The sequence below is a fragment of the Aspergillus japonicus genome (assembly GCF_003184785.1).
Source record: "Aspergillus japonicus CBS 114.51 unplaced genomic scaffold BO86scaffold_47, whole genome shotgun sequence".
In the NCBI taxonomy this organism is placed as follows: domain Eukaryota; kingdom Fungi; phylum Ascomycota; class Eurotiomycetes; order Eurotiales; family Aspergillaceae; genus Aspergillus; species Aspergillus japonicus.
In genome coordinates, this window is record NW_020291684.1 from 132,868 (window position 1) to 146,072 (window position 13,205).

General features: G+C 53.2%; 4 protein-coding genes across 4 annotated transcripts; 1 reads left to right on the forward strand and 3 right to left on the reverse strand.

The window, feature by feature from the left end:
- The first annotated feature begins 2,220 nt into the window (after positions 1–2,220).
- On the forward strand, positions 2,221–2,850 carry BO86DRAFT_391166 (uncharacterized protein). Its single transcript, XM_025672542.1, has one exon. The coding sequence runs from the start codon at positions 2,376–2,378 to the stop codon at positions 2,682–2,684; it is 309 nt and encodes a 102-aa protein (XP_025525196.1). The 5' UTR covers positions 2,221–2,375; the 3' UTR covers positions 2,685–2,850.
- A 2,554-nt stretch (positions 2,851–5,404) lies between these two features.
- On the reverse strand, positions 5,405–7,742 carry abd1 (mRNA (guanine-N7)-methyltransferase). The gene is made up of 4 exons (XM_025672543.1): positions 7,683–7,742; positions 5,832–7,616; positions 5,600–5,766; positions 5,405–5,542 (listed from the first exon to the last, which is right to left on the reverse strand). Exons 2-4 carry the CDS (start codon positions 7,256–7,258, stop codon positions 5,508–5,510), a joined length of 1,629 nt encoding a protein of 542 aa, XP_025525197.1. The 5' UTR covers positions 7,259–7,616; positions 7,683–7,742; the 3' UTR covers positions 5,405–5,507.
- Positions 7,743–8,029: 287 nt separating this feature from the next.
- BO86DRAFT_420922 (cytochrome P450) lies at positions 8,030–10,130 on the reverse strand (the record flags this gene model as incomplete). The annotated part of the gene is made up of 6 exons (XM_025675239.1): positions 8,030–8,120; positions 8,324–8,510; positions 8,568–8,994; positions 9,068–9,399; positions 9,471–9,653; positions 9,737–10,130. The coding sequence occupies 6 exons, from the start codon at positions 10,128–10,130 to the stop codon at positions 8,030–8,032; spliced, it is 1,614 nt and encodes a 537-aa protein (XP_025525198.1).
- A 1,389-nt stretch (positions 10,131–11,519) lies between these two features.
- Positions 11,520–12,829, reverse strand: BO86DRAFT_381413 (terpenoid synthase; the record flags this gene model as incomplete). The annotated part of the gene is made up of 4 exons (XM_025670765.1): positions 11,520–11,596; positions 11,638–11,951; positions 12,052–12,404; positions 12,500–12,829. 4 exons carry the CDS (start codon positions 12,827–12,829, stop codon positions 11,520–11,522), a joined length of 1,074 nt encoding a protein of 357 aa, XP_025525199.1.
- Between the last annotated feature and the right edge of the window lie 376 nt (positions 12,830–13,205).

Sequence of the window (13,205 nt, forward strand, 5' to 3'; positions counted from 1 at the left end):
ACCTCGTCCTCGTCCGGGTCCGCGTCCGGGTCCGCGTATCCTGCTTCTTCTCCTTCCCTTTCCTCGTCTGGATCATCGGTCTCTTCTCCTTCCAATCTTTCATACACGTAATCTGGATCAATTTTCCGGTATGCTGGGCCATCTTCCTCCACTTCTACATCCATATACCCCTCTCCTTCCTCTGAGTGCACCGATTGCACCTCTTCTTGGTCTTCTTCTTCTTCGAATAGATCATCAATGTTGGCAATCTCTTGTCCGCCGGTCCTTGGCATGGTGTCTATTTCCTCATCCTCTGCTTTGTTATCCATATCTTTATTGTCAATATGTTTGATTTCTTCTTCTCCCGGGCCCTCGTTTGCTCCTTCCCGTTCCGGTGGTCCTTCAACCTCGCCGGCCATCGGCCCAGCATTGACGAGGCTGACTGGTTCTTCTTCTTCCTCTTCTTCTTCCTCCCCATCATTGACTGTATCATCGACTGCATCAACTGCATCATCCGCCAGGAGCTGATCTTGATCTTCCTCGCCCGTTTCTTCCTGGTCTTCAAGCTCAGCAATCTCAGAGTCGACGACAGGTGGGTTATCGTCTTCATTTTCGGTCCCTTCTTGTACTGCATTGTCCACCTCTAATTCATCTTGCACTTCTGATTCAGCCTGTCCTTCTGATTCATTCTGTATTTCTGAATCAGCCTGTTCTTCTGATTCATTATCCTCCTTTAGTTCATTTTGCCCGCCTGATTCTTGCTCTGAGGTTTCAGTTTCATGATTTTCGTGTTGAATGCACTCGGGGTCAATGACGGGAGTGTTCACTCCATCTTCTTTCCTTTCTTCTTCCACTGAAGTGTCCGCCTCTGATATGTTTTGTTCCTGTTCCTGTTCCCGTTCCTCTTGTTCTTCTGCTATCATAATTTGTTCTTCTCCTTCTTCTTCTTCTTCTTCTTCTTCTTCTTCTTCTTCTTCTCCTCCCCCTCCTCCTTCTCTCATGTTCTCATCATCTTGGTCTTCAGGCTTGGCGATATCATCCTCAACAACATTGGCGTTGACATCCTCATCTCCGCCTCCTTCTTGGTCGGTATCGTCAATCGCTGCACCATCTGCGGTGAGCTTATTTCCGTCTTCTTCCACAACAACCTGATCTCCGTACGCGACAGGTTCCTCAACAGCATGCTGATCTTGATTTTGCTCCTCGTTGCCTTGCTCAGCTCGCTCCACTGACTCAGCACCGGCGTGCAGACCTTCATATTCCTCCTCCTTCTCCGAACCACCTTGGTCTTCTTGCTTGTCTGACCCATTCTCAGCATGCTGACTCTGCTCCTCCTCTTCTCTCTTTTCATCCACTACATCCCTGCTTTCGGGCGCATGGTCTGCTTCCTTCTTTGTCTCTTCTATGCTTGTTTGTTCCGTTGGTCCAGTCGCGACGTGCTGATTCACATCTTGATCCTGAGCTTTGTGCTCAACAAAATCAGCATACAGTTGACGACTTCCATCGTTTTCTTGCTCTTCGTTCTGGACATCTTTCTCTCCTGTCTGCGCCGCTTTATCGTCCTTTTCGATGACCTCTGCTTCCTCCTTCATATTTTCCTGGATTTGCTCTTTAACAGGTTGAAGTTGAGAGTCAGCAGGTGCCTCATCTTCCTGCTCTGCATCTGCCTGGACATCTGGCTTGATCAGGGCATCGCCAACACCTTGTTTCTTCTGACTCCTGATGCCATCCTCCTCCTCATTTTGATCTTGTCCAGCTGGTTCATAAGCAGCTTGTTGAATCTCTTTCTCCTCTTTGACGCCTGCATATTTCGGCCCAGCTGAGCCAGTATCAACACGCTGTTGATCCTCATCTTCTACCCTTCCCTGGTCATTCTGCTCATCTGCTTCAGCGTCAGCGAGCTGACTCTCGTCTTCTTCTCCCCTATCATGTACCTGGTCTTCGTTCTCCGATCGTTCAACAGCATCGTTCTCACTCTCCTCCTGTATCACTTCATCTTCCGGAGCTTCTTGTTCGATAGCTCTGGTGTTGACATGCTGATGCGGTTCGCCTTCTTCTTTGAGGACATCTTCCTCATCTTCTTGTTCAAGTGGTTGAGCATGAACACACACGTCTTCTTTCTCGGCTTCTTCAGCATCAGTGTGCTGTTTCTTGCCCTCCGCTGATGCTCCCTGGTCATCTTGTTCAACCGCAGTGTCAATATCATGGATTTGTATTTTTTTCTCTTCTTGATGGACATCCTGATGGTCTTGTGGTTCAGCTGATTCAGCATCGACATATGGCATTGCCTCATCCACATCCTCCGCATCCTCCTGCCTTTCTTCTCCATGTGTTTCCTGTGGTTCCTGATTCTCTTGCCCTAGCTCCTCTTCATCTTCTTCATCCACTTCCCCCTCATGTCCTTGAGTTTCATTTGTCTCATGCTGAATTGTGTCATCAGCATCCTGCATCGATTCTTCGGCTTCCTCATCTCCCTCTCTTACCTCCTTTACCTCTTCTTCAACCTCCATCTCATCCTCTTCGCTTTCCTGCTCCTGACATTCAGCTACCTCATCTTGAAATGTGTCATCAGCCACCTGCATTGTCTCTTCAAACTCTGCTCCTTCGTCCCCTTCTTCGTCTCTTACCTCCTGACTTCCCTCATCAGCTTCCTCCTCTTCGCTTTGCTCTCTCAGCTCCTGATCTTCATTTACCTCGCCTTGTGATATGTCATCAGCCACTTGAATCGCTTCTCCAAATTCGTCGTTTTCATCGTTCTCTCCTGCCCTTACCTCCTGGTCCTCATCCTCGTCCTCCTCCCCATCATCATCATCTCCTGCCTGCCAATGTCCTTCGTCCTCGAATTCTTCGTCTTCCTCATTTTCATTTTCCACATTTTCATCTGCCTCCAGGTCCACAGCAGCGGCGGAGACACCCCGTTCCTGTTTGATTCTGATCCGGTCTTCTTGAGACGCCACTCTTCTTAAGGTAGCTGTGTCGCCATCCTCATCATCACTAGCAAGCGTGATTCCGCTTTTCCTACTTCTCTTCCTCCGCCCACCAACACCTCCTTGATCATACTCTTCCTCCTCGAGTTCTTCCTGCTCGCGCCTTTGGGCAGCCTCGGCTCTCTTCAACCTGCGCAGAAGAACGGGATCACTTCGCAGATCAAACTCGGTCAAAACTACCTCGCACACCGGACACTTGACGCAGTGCACACGACGCGCACGTCGGCCCGCGTGTCCACTGGACGAAGCGTGCCTCGGGTCCGGGGCGGTGGTGCGGCTCTGCGCGATCATCGCGGTGATAGCCTCGCGCTCGAAGCTATGCGGGCATTTGGTGCTGGTGACCGGATCCTGGAAGGGGAGGAGAGTAAGGGGGCACTTGAGAGAGATGCGTTCACGGGAAATAGCGATGTCTTCGTCTGAAGCATCTTCGTCATCGCCTTCTTCAGCGGAAGGATTTTCGGCGTGGCGAGAGGTAGCCGACACGCCTGATACTGCGCTTGTCGCCGCGCCTCTGCTGGTAGCCGAAGTTGTGGGTTTCTTGTCGGCCACATCTTCGAGGTGGGCGAACCAGGTTGAGGCATGCGGGAGTGGGGGAATATCATCACCCGGGTGTTTGGCTTCGTGGATGATGCGATAGAATCCGATGTAGGCGTTGTTGGTGGAGTATCTGATCGCCTTGTTAGTCTCTGGTCTTGTCTCAATGAAAAAGGAAGCAGGATCTGACATACTTCTGGGTGAGCGACAACCCACTCCACTTGTCCTTCGTCGCGGTGACACTCTCCTCTATCTTGCCCACCAACGTCGGTCCGGGATTCTCTTCGTCGTCATTGTCTCCCTGCCCCTCCTCGTCATCGTCACGAGCATCAGCATCCTCCATTTCCTCATCCTCATCTTCATCCCTCCTACTTCGCCGACTAGTTCTCGTCGATCGACTCCTAGTAACCACCGCGCCATCCACCACATTCACATTGCCGTCTAAGCCCCGTAGCATCTCACTCAGCCCCTCCAGTTTAACCTCCGCATCAATCGCACTCCGCATCTTCTGATCCAGTTTGGCAGTTGTAGCTTTTACTTTTTCTTTGAGCGCGGCCACCTCCTCCTCATCATTATCATCATCCCCTCCCTCCTCAGTGTTTCGCTCCTTCTTTCGGCGCATCCGCTCCTCTGCGTCCGTCAGCCGCTCGTTGATATCCCCGGCCGCCTCGGTCAACTTTTCCTGCGCATGCTGGAGATGCGTCTTCAAGTTCCGGAGGGGTTTGCTGGTCAGGAGGCCGAGGAGGGCGGCGTGTGAGGTTGCGTGCAGAGTCAATTGGTCGGATTTAGGATTGGCAATGGTTGGGGGCTGGTACGGTGGTGGTTGGGGGATTGTGGAGGAGGCTGTGGTTGAGGTGGAAGATGGGGAGGGGGGTGCGGGTTCGTTTCGGCGGCGGAGGGGCATTGTGGAAGAAGGACTTGCACTTGCAACACGTATATTGGTTTTGGGTTGTAGACGCTGCTGCTGCTGTGGCTGCTGCCGTTGATGCTGATATTGCTCTCTGGTGTTGAGAATGTGTTTGATGGTAGGTTCTGTTATGAAGGATTGGTGATGAGTGTAGGAGCCGGGGTAAGTACCGGAAGATCTGGCTCGTTAAGCCAACAAGCTTGTTTGTTGATTCGAAGGGGGGGTAAGCCGTACGTGCTGTGTGGTATCGATCTGGTCCGGTCTGGTCTGGTGGAGGGGGCGTAGTGTGAGGGCGTTCTTTGTTCAACTTCGTGGACAGACCAAGTCAAAGAAACTATGAATCCAAATCAAAAAGAGACCTGTTCCGTTAGTGCAACCACCTACCTGTTTTACCTTCACTGTTACCTATTACATACATACACTGCGGCGCTGCGCCGTCCGCTCGCGAGATGAAAGAAAGCCAGAGAGCGCAAAGAAAGCCAGAAACGCGACGCGGTCACGCTAGTATGGTTCGGGTTATAGCTGATTTGCACTTCTGTCCCCTTATCGGCGCTTATCGATTTTATCGGGGCGGTTTATCGGGGGAGGGGGTTGTGATCGGTGGGGTGCGCGGTACGGAGTCCTGTACCGTACCTGAGGTGCAAGTGGTGTTTCTGCCACCGCCCTAAAATGAACAGTTTCGATGCCTGATTATCTGGAGCTGTTCATGGGCGGATGCCTGAATTGCGCTCGCGAGGTCGCGGGCATTCTGCCGGTCATGTAGCTCCCAAAGCGGTGGGGGGTTGAACAGTTTCATCGCCGAGTTTTGGCCGGCTGTTTTGACCACTTTTCTGCCGATTTGGGGCGGTCAGACAAAGAACAGGTTCCCTGGGCCGAGTTTTGGCCGTGGCATCTCCCAGCATGCGCTGTAAATTGGTAGTAGTTAGGATGATTTACACATTATATTTTCAAATTTTCTGAGCTACTCCTGGTTACGTTGCTTGAAGTATGGTGGTTTGAAGACTACATGCATTGGATTGAGTGCACTGTAGCTATTCTTATTGCCTGCAATGTAGATAGTGATAGCGAAGTACCAAGCTAGAGCTGAACCCATCATCCAATTAGACCTTGTAGAAACAGAAGGCGTGGTAGAAACCTATAGCGTCTTGTTAGCTTGGCTTATACAACCAACCCTCCGAAGAATAGTACTTACTGACTGCCTCCTGCTCCTCCGCCGTCATGCTGAGTTGCCCGGTATTGCGATCACGCACGCCCATGCGCTCACTCAGAGGCCCCAGCTCGGCATCGTCCTTCTCGTCGCGCCACACTTCCAGGAACGGCTTGCGATACTGCAGCTCCAGGTTGTACTCCTCCGTCAATCTATCTCGCACCATTAGTCACGGTCATCTGGTATGAATAGGACAAAGAAGATGTAGAACACGTACGCTCGGAATGCTTCCCACGGCACCACGTATTCCGGCACCTCCTCCACAGCCTCCTGCATGAAGTAGTTGTACCTCCAGCCGAACGGCGGCCGGAAGATGCCATCTTCGGGCGTATCGCCGGGGAACCGCACGCGGTAGATGGAGTTGCCCCATTCGACCTTGGTGGTGTCCTCCTCCACTTCTCCGTCCTCGGGCTCGACTTCTTCGTTCTTCGACGCTGCCGCCTCCTCGCGCGCCTTGCGCTTCGCATGGCACTCGGCCACCTTGGCGCTGATCACATCGGAGTTCGGGCAGACACCCAGGAATCGGCCGCCCTTCTTCAGACAGCCGGCCACATTGCGCAGCATCTGCCGGGCCTTCTCCTCGCTCTCAAACGCATAGTGGATCGCGAACATCGAAGCGACCACGTCGAAGCCCCCTCCGCCCCAGCGCGAGCTCATCACCGAACCCCCGGGTCCCGCATTCGGATCAATTCCCACCCGCTGTACAATGTCGATATCCCCCAGCCACTCGCCAAAGCAGTCCTTCGGCGCGAACTCCGCATGGAAACTCGGGCCCCGGCCGCCACCACCACCGCCCCCGCGACCACCGCGCGGACCTCCGCGTCCCGACCGCATCTGACTGTATCGCTCGCGCGCCTGCACGATGGAGACCTCGGCCGGATCCAGGCCCACGTACAGATCCACCGGCTGCGGCGCCAGCTGCCACTTGCCCAGATCGCCGCCCTTGCCGCAGCCCAGGTCGATCACCAGGAGCTTTTTCTGCTCGACGGGCGGCGGGCCCGTGCCGTCGGCCCAGTCCTTGGTCCCGATGGCGCGGGACACAAACTCCTCATCCGGCGAGAACTTCTGGATGAGCGTGCTCTTGACCCAGTTGTTGAAGCTGCGCAGGCCCTTGATCTTGCTCTCCGTCTTGCGCCACTCGCGGCCCCGCTGCGGCACGGCGTTGTAATGCTGCCGCACGAGGTCCGTCACGCCCCGGATCTGCGAGTTGCGGATCGCCTCCTCCTGCTCCGTGCGCTCGCGCTCCTCCTGTCGCCGCCGGAGGGTTTCCCGGTCCACCAGGCCCATCCGCGCGCCGCCGCCGGGCCGCTTGCGCGGGCGTGACTGGGCTTCCGGGGTCGGCGACCGCGGCGGCATGGGCGGTGAAGGGGATCGGTTCTGCGCGTTGCGGTTGGGGCCCTCGTCGTCCCGGTCGCGACGCGAGTAGGCCGACGGAGGGGTGCGACCGCGCTTGCGGAGTTTCTGGTGGCGCTCCTCCACGCGCTTGCGTTTGGAGATGGGTCGGTATTGTTGATCTGCCGTCGTTGTCGTCGAGGCGGCTTCGTCTTCGGGGAATTTGCGCTTGTAAGGGTCATGGCTTTCCCGTCCGTGGTGGCCGCTGGGCGAGGGAGAGCGGACGGGCTCCGAGTACGAATAGTCGCCCATTCTGGTGGAGGGACCTGGTGGTTTGGTTGGGGGTTTTTGTCGGGTTGAAGTTGATGTGAGGTTGCGAGGAGCGGGTTTGTCGGGGAGTCTTGAAGGAAGAGTTGGAGAGAGGGGGGCCGGAATCAGTGAGATCGGAGACTTCAATTGTGACTCATCTGTTGTGATCTATTGAGTAGCAGTGAGTTAATGGTAAAAAATTAAGTTATGTTAGACTATTTTCAGTCTTGATAGAGCGATGAAGAGCAGAGATTTCACCGCAAGTGCTGCAAGCAAGCAAACAAAGCCGGCCCCATGTCGGGGAATCACCGCCTCCGACGCCACCGCTCGCTAACCGCAGACTCCACCGGGAAAGAGGTTCCTGCAGTAGTGTTGGTGAGGGGTGAGGGGGGAGGTGCATGGGGTACTGGGGGTTCAAAGCACGTACTCTTTGTTGTTGTTGTTGTTGTTGTTCTTGTTGTTGAGAAGAAGTGATGGTTGAACGAGGACGGATTGGGGGAGATGGAGAAGACGAGGAGGCGGCCGGCGGAACAACTTCCGCCTTCTCTTCCCAGCGATCCCGTGCCGGATCATACATGCTGATGCTGCCTCGCCCACCTCCCTCGTGTGTTGTTGTTGCTTCATCGGTGGTCATGGTGACAGTACACAAGAAACTCCCTGATGAAAGATGACGTGGACGTGGAAAGGGGCATTCAAACCCGATGAGCACAAGGGGCCTCTCCGTCTTTTTATTCTCCCTGAATTCGTGCTGCTTGTGGTTTCCCTGGTTGGAGACTAGCCCCAACCGTGTTTCTCTTTGGCCGCATCCGGACAATCGTAGCAAGCACCCGGTGCTGCTGAAGGAGTTGCGATGTACAGTACTGGTCTGTAATTCAATTCGATCAACTGGAATGCTTTTACTGACAAACAGCTGCTAACCTGCTACTACTAGGTAACTACTCCCAGAACCCTGAATTTGTCTACCTGGGACGGAAGATCAGATGATAGTCTGGAATATGCGCCGTGAAACAATCCAACACCCCGTGGCCTACTTTCTCCAGCGGTTCTTGTCCCTCCCCGGGGGGAAACTCAAGGTCGAAATTCTTCACAATGGTGGCCACAACAAGTCGCATCTCCATCATCGCAAATTGCTTCCCCGCGCAGGCATATTTTCCGGACGAGAAGGACTTGAATGCTTCCTTGCAGAGGACCATCTCCGGCTTGCTCGACCACCGCTCGGGGACGAAGCTATCCGGGTCGACAAAGTTTCGTGGATCTGTGGACATGTCAGCTGTGCATACAGGCTATTTGAAGTCACTGGGGAAGCTCGAACCTCGGTGGATCGTGTAAGTAGGTGTAGAGACTATTGTCCTTGGAGGGATGTAGACTCCGGCGAACGTAAGCCCCTCGGGGCCAGTCTCGCGGGGGACACCGCTCGCCACGCTAGGATACATGCGCAGACCCTCGTTGATGCAGCTTTCCAGCCATGGCTTGCCTGCTAGCGCAGCATGGGTGACCTCCTCGCCCGCAGGGATAGAAGAGTCCACCTCCTGTTGCAGCTTCTGGAGCTTGTCTGGATGCTGGGCCAACAGATACAGAAGCGCACTGACCGTCGCAGCAGTGGTATCACTGCCAGCAGTGATTGTAAGCTCCGAGTCATAGACCAAGTCTTGATCTATTTCGCTCTTCATTTGACCTTCATTGTTGGCCAGAGCTCCCTCGATCAGGTAGCTGAAGAGGTCCTGATGGTTCAGCTCCATCTGTGTCCGATCAGCATGGCCCATTCATTCGGGGTTTCCCGACATGGAAACCTGGGACCTCCCCCCTACGTACCTGTTTCCTTTTCTCCAACTGTTCGCTACACCAGTCCAGCCAATGCTGGTTCTTGGCTCGCAGGACCGGGGCATTCCGCACCAGTTGAGCAATCCAGCTCGCGCACTGCAACACGCTCGCAATGCGACCAAGATCCTTCATCTGTTGTATCTTCGACGGTGGAGCGCCTTGGAGCATAATGAACGATTTGCCGAATGCAAGGACGCCCATGGAGTCCCAGGTGAACGCGGCAACCAGCTCATTGACTTCCTGTTTGTGCGGTGCCCGGGATTCGATGATCTCGGCCAGAACTCTGCAATGATCTAGGATGAAAGGCTCGTAACCGGCCAATGCTATCGAGCGGTGTCAGACCACTCTTGATGGGACGGTATCAGCTGGGAGGGGGCATAGGCAGGGAAAGCACCTCGAGGACTAAACCCACGATCCCAAAGCCGCCTCCGCTTTGTATGGAACGCCTTGTCTCTGGTCATCTGCAGGGAATGGTTGGGATAATTCAGGTCGTAGAACGGGCCCTTGACGCACGATGTCCCCGGCCCATGTATAGCCTTGATGGCTGCTGGATCATCTATGGAGATCTCACGAGGCTCTAGCGATCCGGTCAATCGAATCCTCACTTTTGTAATCTCCATCCAAGATGTAAGTCTAGCAGTATTGATGAAATTTACATACTAATCCGGACAAAGGTCCCATGTTGACGATGGAGCTCCTGCACCCGGAGGTGCCATTTGGCATTGACGACCGCCGCCTTGAGCGACCAGAGTGCCGAGATCCTGGCGAGTCTGGGCCCGGGAAAGCGCCGCAGTGCATGGAAGAAGTAGCGGTAGACGGCGATGGACAAACCCAAGGATGCGTTATAGCTCACGACGGCGTTTAGCGTGAGCCAGAAGGCATTGTAGTAGCCCGCGCCGGCGAGGAGGACGAGCACTACGGCCGGCCCCAGACCGAGAGTAGCCAGGACGGGAAATGCATATACATCCCACTCGGAGTGGATAAACAGGCCCAGGTGACCGGTAACGCCCAGGACGGTTGCCAAAATGCAGGTTGATACTTGAATCGGCTCCATGGCCATACATGCAGGAGAACGACGGGAAGCAGACTTTTAGATCAGCGCAAAGGGGAAGGGTGGGGGGGATGGGGAGAAGAAGGGTCATGCTTCCCACGCAAACTACAATATATTGGGTATGTTCGTTGCTGTTTTCTTCATTCAGCTTCTGGCAATGATATCCATTCATTTCTGAGAGAGGGAGTATTGTTTTTTTTTTTTCTTTTTTTCCCCCTCCCCTTCCAGGTATCCGAGAAGTGCTGACCTCAACTGCGTTTCTGGATGGCTAAGGGTATCCTGGCTCTGAGGGAATGTGACAATGACTACGAGATGGGGGCAAATGTCATACTGAAGTGAGATCATCGTCCATTCATGGGAAATCTCCCAGCATTGCATGTCAGATGTTGATTCTCTCCTTCACCGAACCTAGAGCGATTTCTACTCGTTGACTGTTCTTCCGAGTAACATGTCAGAGCTCATTTTTCTCCTCGTGTAGCAGTGATAGTGAATCATCAACTCTCGTGAAGCCCAGGAGGGCAACCTGAAGCCTAGGAGAACTACCATACTATCGTCGAGGAATACGAGCAAAGAGATATTTAAGGCATACGGATACCTCAGGCTGACTGGTAGGCCGCCGCGGTGACCCTGGGAATATCGCGTGTCTTGAATGCAGGACTACTCATGCTTTTAGAGTCATCAAACTGCGAGAATAGTCGCACAGCACCCGGCTTTCGACGTTGAACAAAGGGAAGCTGAGATAATGGGTCCCAAATAAGTGGAGTGAGAAAAGGAGGTCTCTGTGAGAGGCCGACAAGGATGCATGGCCGTGTAATTGCTCCGAGCATCGAGCCTATGGTGGCCGCTAACACAATCGAAAAATAAAACACGTTGTTGGACAAGTAAGAGAATGTCGAAGAAAAAAAGCAAGAACAGGAAAAAGAAAGAAAAGATACTGAGACAGAAGCGTGACCTTCGATTTTGAATATGACTGCTAGTAGTAACTGACAGACAATCAACTAATGATGAAGATTCATGACAATACAGGTTCGAGTCCAAAGAGCATTCTGGGATTATTTGCTTGACTGCATCTATCCGCTTACGGGATCCAACATCGTAAAGAGGACAAGGTAGCTTATTCCTCCTAGCTAAACTAAACCCCTACTTAAAGCTATTCCTAGTCAAAGCTAATGTATAGAATTGATCGGAGAATTATGGTGGCGTGATTTGAGCCGAAGAGCATTGTTGTCACCCCCCGATTTTGCGAGAGCTGTGAACCCTCGGAAATTTATGGCTAAACTCAGAGAGCCGACCTACCGGATGACAACCATGACACAGTGTAGTAGAGAGATAAAGGGAGTGAGAGAAAAAACAAAATTAGAGACAGGGAGAGACAGACATGTAATGCTGAGTTCAAACCGCAACGCCGCTGTATGTATCGCGAGAGCCACTCATACCACCTCTCATCCCCCTATCTGGAACCGACCACCCTATACCAGGTATCACCCACTCTATACAACCCCCTACTGACTTTTCAAGTTCATCTTCTCGTTGCGTCCCCAGATGGATAGCCAGTCTTGCACAGAAGCACTGGCCAGCTTGAGTTCTGTAAAACATGCATTCCGCACCCCCTCGCTCTGAATCACCGCCAGAGCTTTCCTGATATTTCGGGGGGAGCTTGTCTCCAACGCTCTGGCCACCCAGTGCCCATCGGGGGCTTCAAGAGCCAGGATGATGGGATACGAGTACTCGTGGTTGCGCAGATCCTCTGCCAGCGCACCTTTCGCCTTGGCGTACTCGGAGGAGTAGACGTTCTTGCAGTCGTTCTGAAGTTGAGAGCACCATCTGTGTAGCAGGTTATATATAGTTAGCGTTCGGGGGGCCGAATCTTCGTTTCAGAGGATCAGAAAGGAGAAGAGAAAAAAAGACAAGGGGTGAGATATACGCCAAAGTGGTCATCGTCTCATCCATCGACGTGTCCTCCTTCACCAGCTGAGCCAGCATCCGAAACAGGGCCCCTGTCTTCAGGGAAGCCATCTTCCGATATGCCGCTACACGCTCGGTGTGCGAGGTTGGAAATACACTCAAGCCATCTCGCCTCCACACCAACGACAGGTCCTGACCGGCCAGAATATCCTCCAGATTCTGCATCAAGAAGGGGGCCAGCTTCGGGAACCGCTGCACCGTCTCGTTCAAGATCTGCGTCACCCGGTAGTAGGCCCGGTTGGCGGTCTCTGAAGGACCATAAATCTTGTGCGCTGTCGGCTTGCCTTTGCGATAGTCGCTGTTGTCGGTGATCTACCGCGTGCGCGTGTGTGCTATCAGTGAGCATGTTCGAGCTGCAGACAGAAAAATCATGTCGGGACAACAAAGGAGACTAGGAAACTACACACATCATCCACCAGCATCAAACACAAGTGAATTGCATCCATGATCTCGTTGACCATCTTGTACTTGGCGGGGTCGTCGGTTTTGAGTGTTGGAGAGAGCTTGTGTACAAACGGTGCCCAGTGATACTTGCCATAGATCTGGCGGATGTAAGCATAAGGACATTCGAAGGAGGTCACCGTATCGGGTCTCTTCTGGCCGATCAGATATGCTTTCTTGGAGGTTGGCCACAGAGGAGGCATTCTATCCAGAAGCACATAGACAACAAGAGAGAAAATTCCAATAGTTGCCATCCATGGAAGAGACATGGAAGCAACATCTGAAATTGCGGTCATGATTCGCTGTTCTGCGTTCGTTTTTCCTTCTTTTTGGGGCCCCTTTCCGCGGCTGTTAGGGCTTCTTCAGTTAAGACGCAATCAAGCAAGAATACTTCAGGTTACAGTGCAGGCTGATTTAGGAATTTGACTGAGGAAGGGCTCCTCTCCTGGTCTATATATGTATGGCATGGCTTGTTAAAAAAGCCCCACCAGCTGCAGATGGATTGCTTATGACCCTCGGGCCCCTTTCCCTTTTCTGCGGTATCTGAAGAAAGGTGGTTGAGGGCTTGGGACAAGTTACACTATCTCGTTTCCTCAGGCTTGCCGCTGATGCCACTTCCCTGACCTGGAACCAACCCGTCAGCTGGATGTCAGTCAGTCAGTCAGTCAGTCA

What these genes read in the sequence shown, in the direction of transcription:
- BO86DRAFT_391166 (XM_025672542.1), top strand. Translation starts at nt 2,376, where the DNA reads ATGTCCTTGAGTTTCATTTGTCTCATGCTGAATTGTGTCATCAGCATC.
- abd1 (XM_025672543.1), bottom strand. Translation starts at nt 7,258, where the DNA reads ATGGGCGACTATTCGTACTCGGAGCCCGTCCGCTCTCCCTCGCCCAGC. An exon ending in CCGTGGGAAGCATTCCGAGC is followed by an intron (nt 5,767 to 5,831) that starts GTACGTGTTCTA and finishes GGTGCGAGATAG; the next exon opens with ATTGACGGAGGAGTACAACC. An exon ending in GGAGGAGCAGGAGGCAGTCA is followed by an intron (nt 5,543 to 5,599) that starts GTAAGTACTATT and finishes AAGACGCTATAG; the next exon opens with GTTTCTACCACGCCTTCTGT.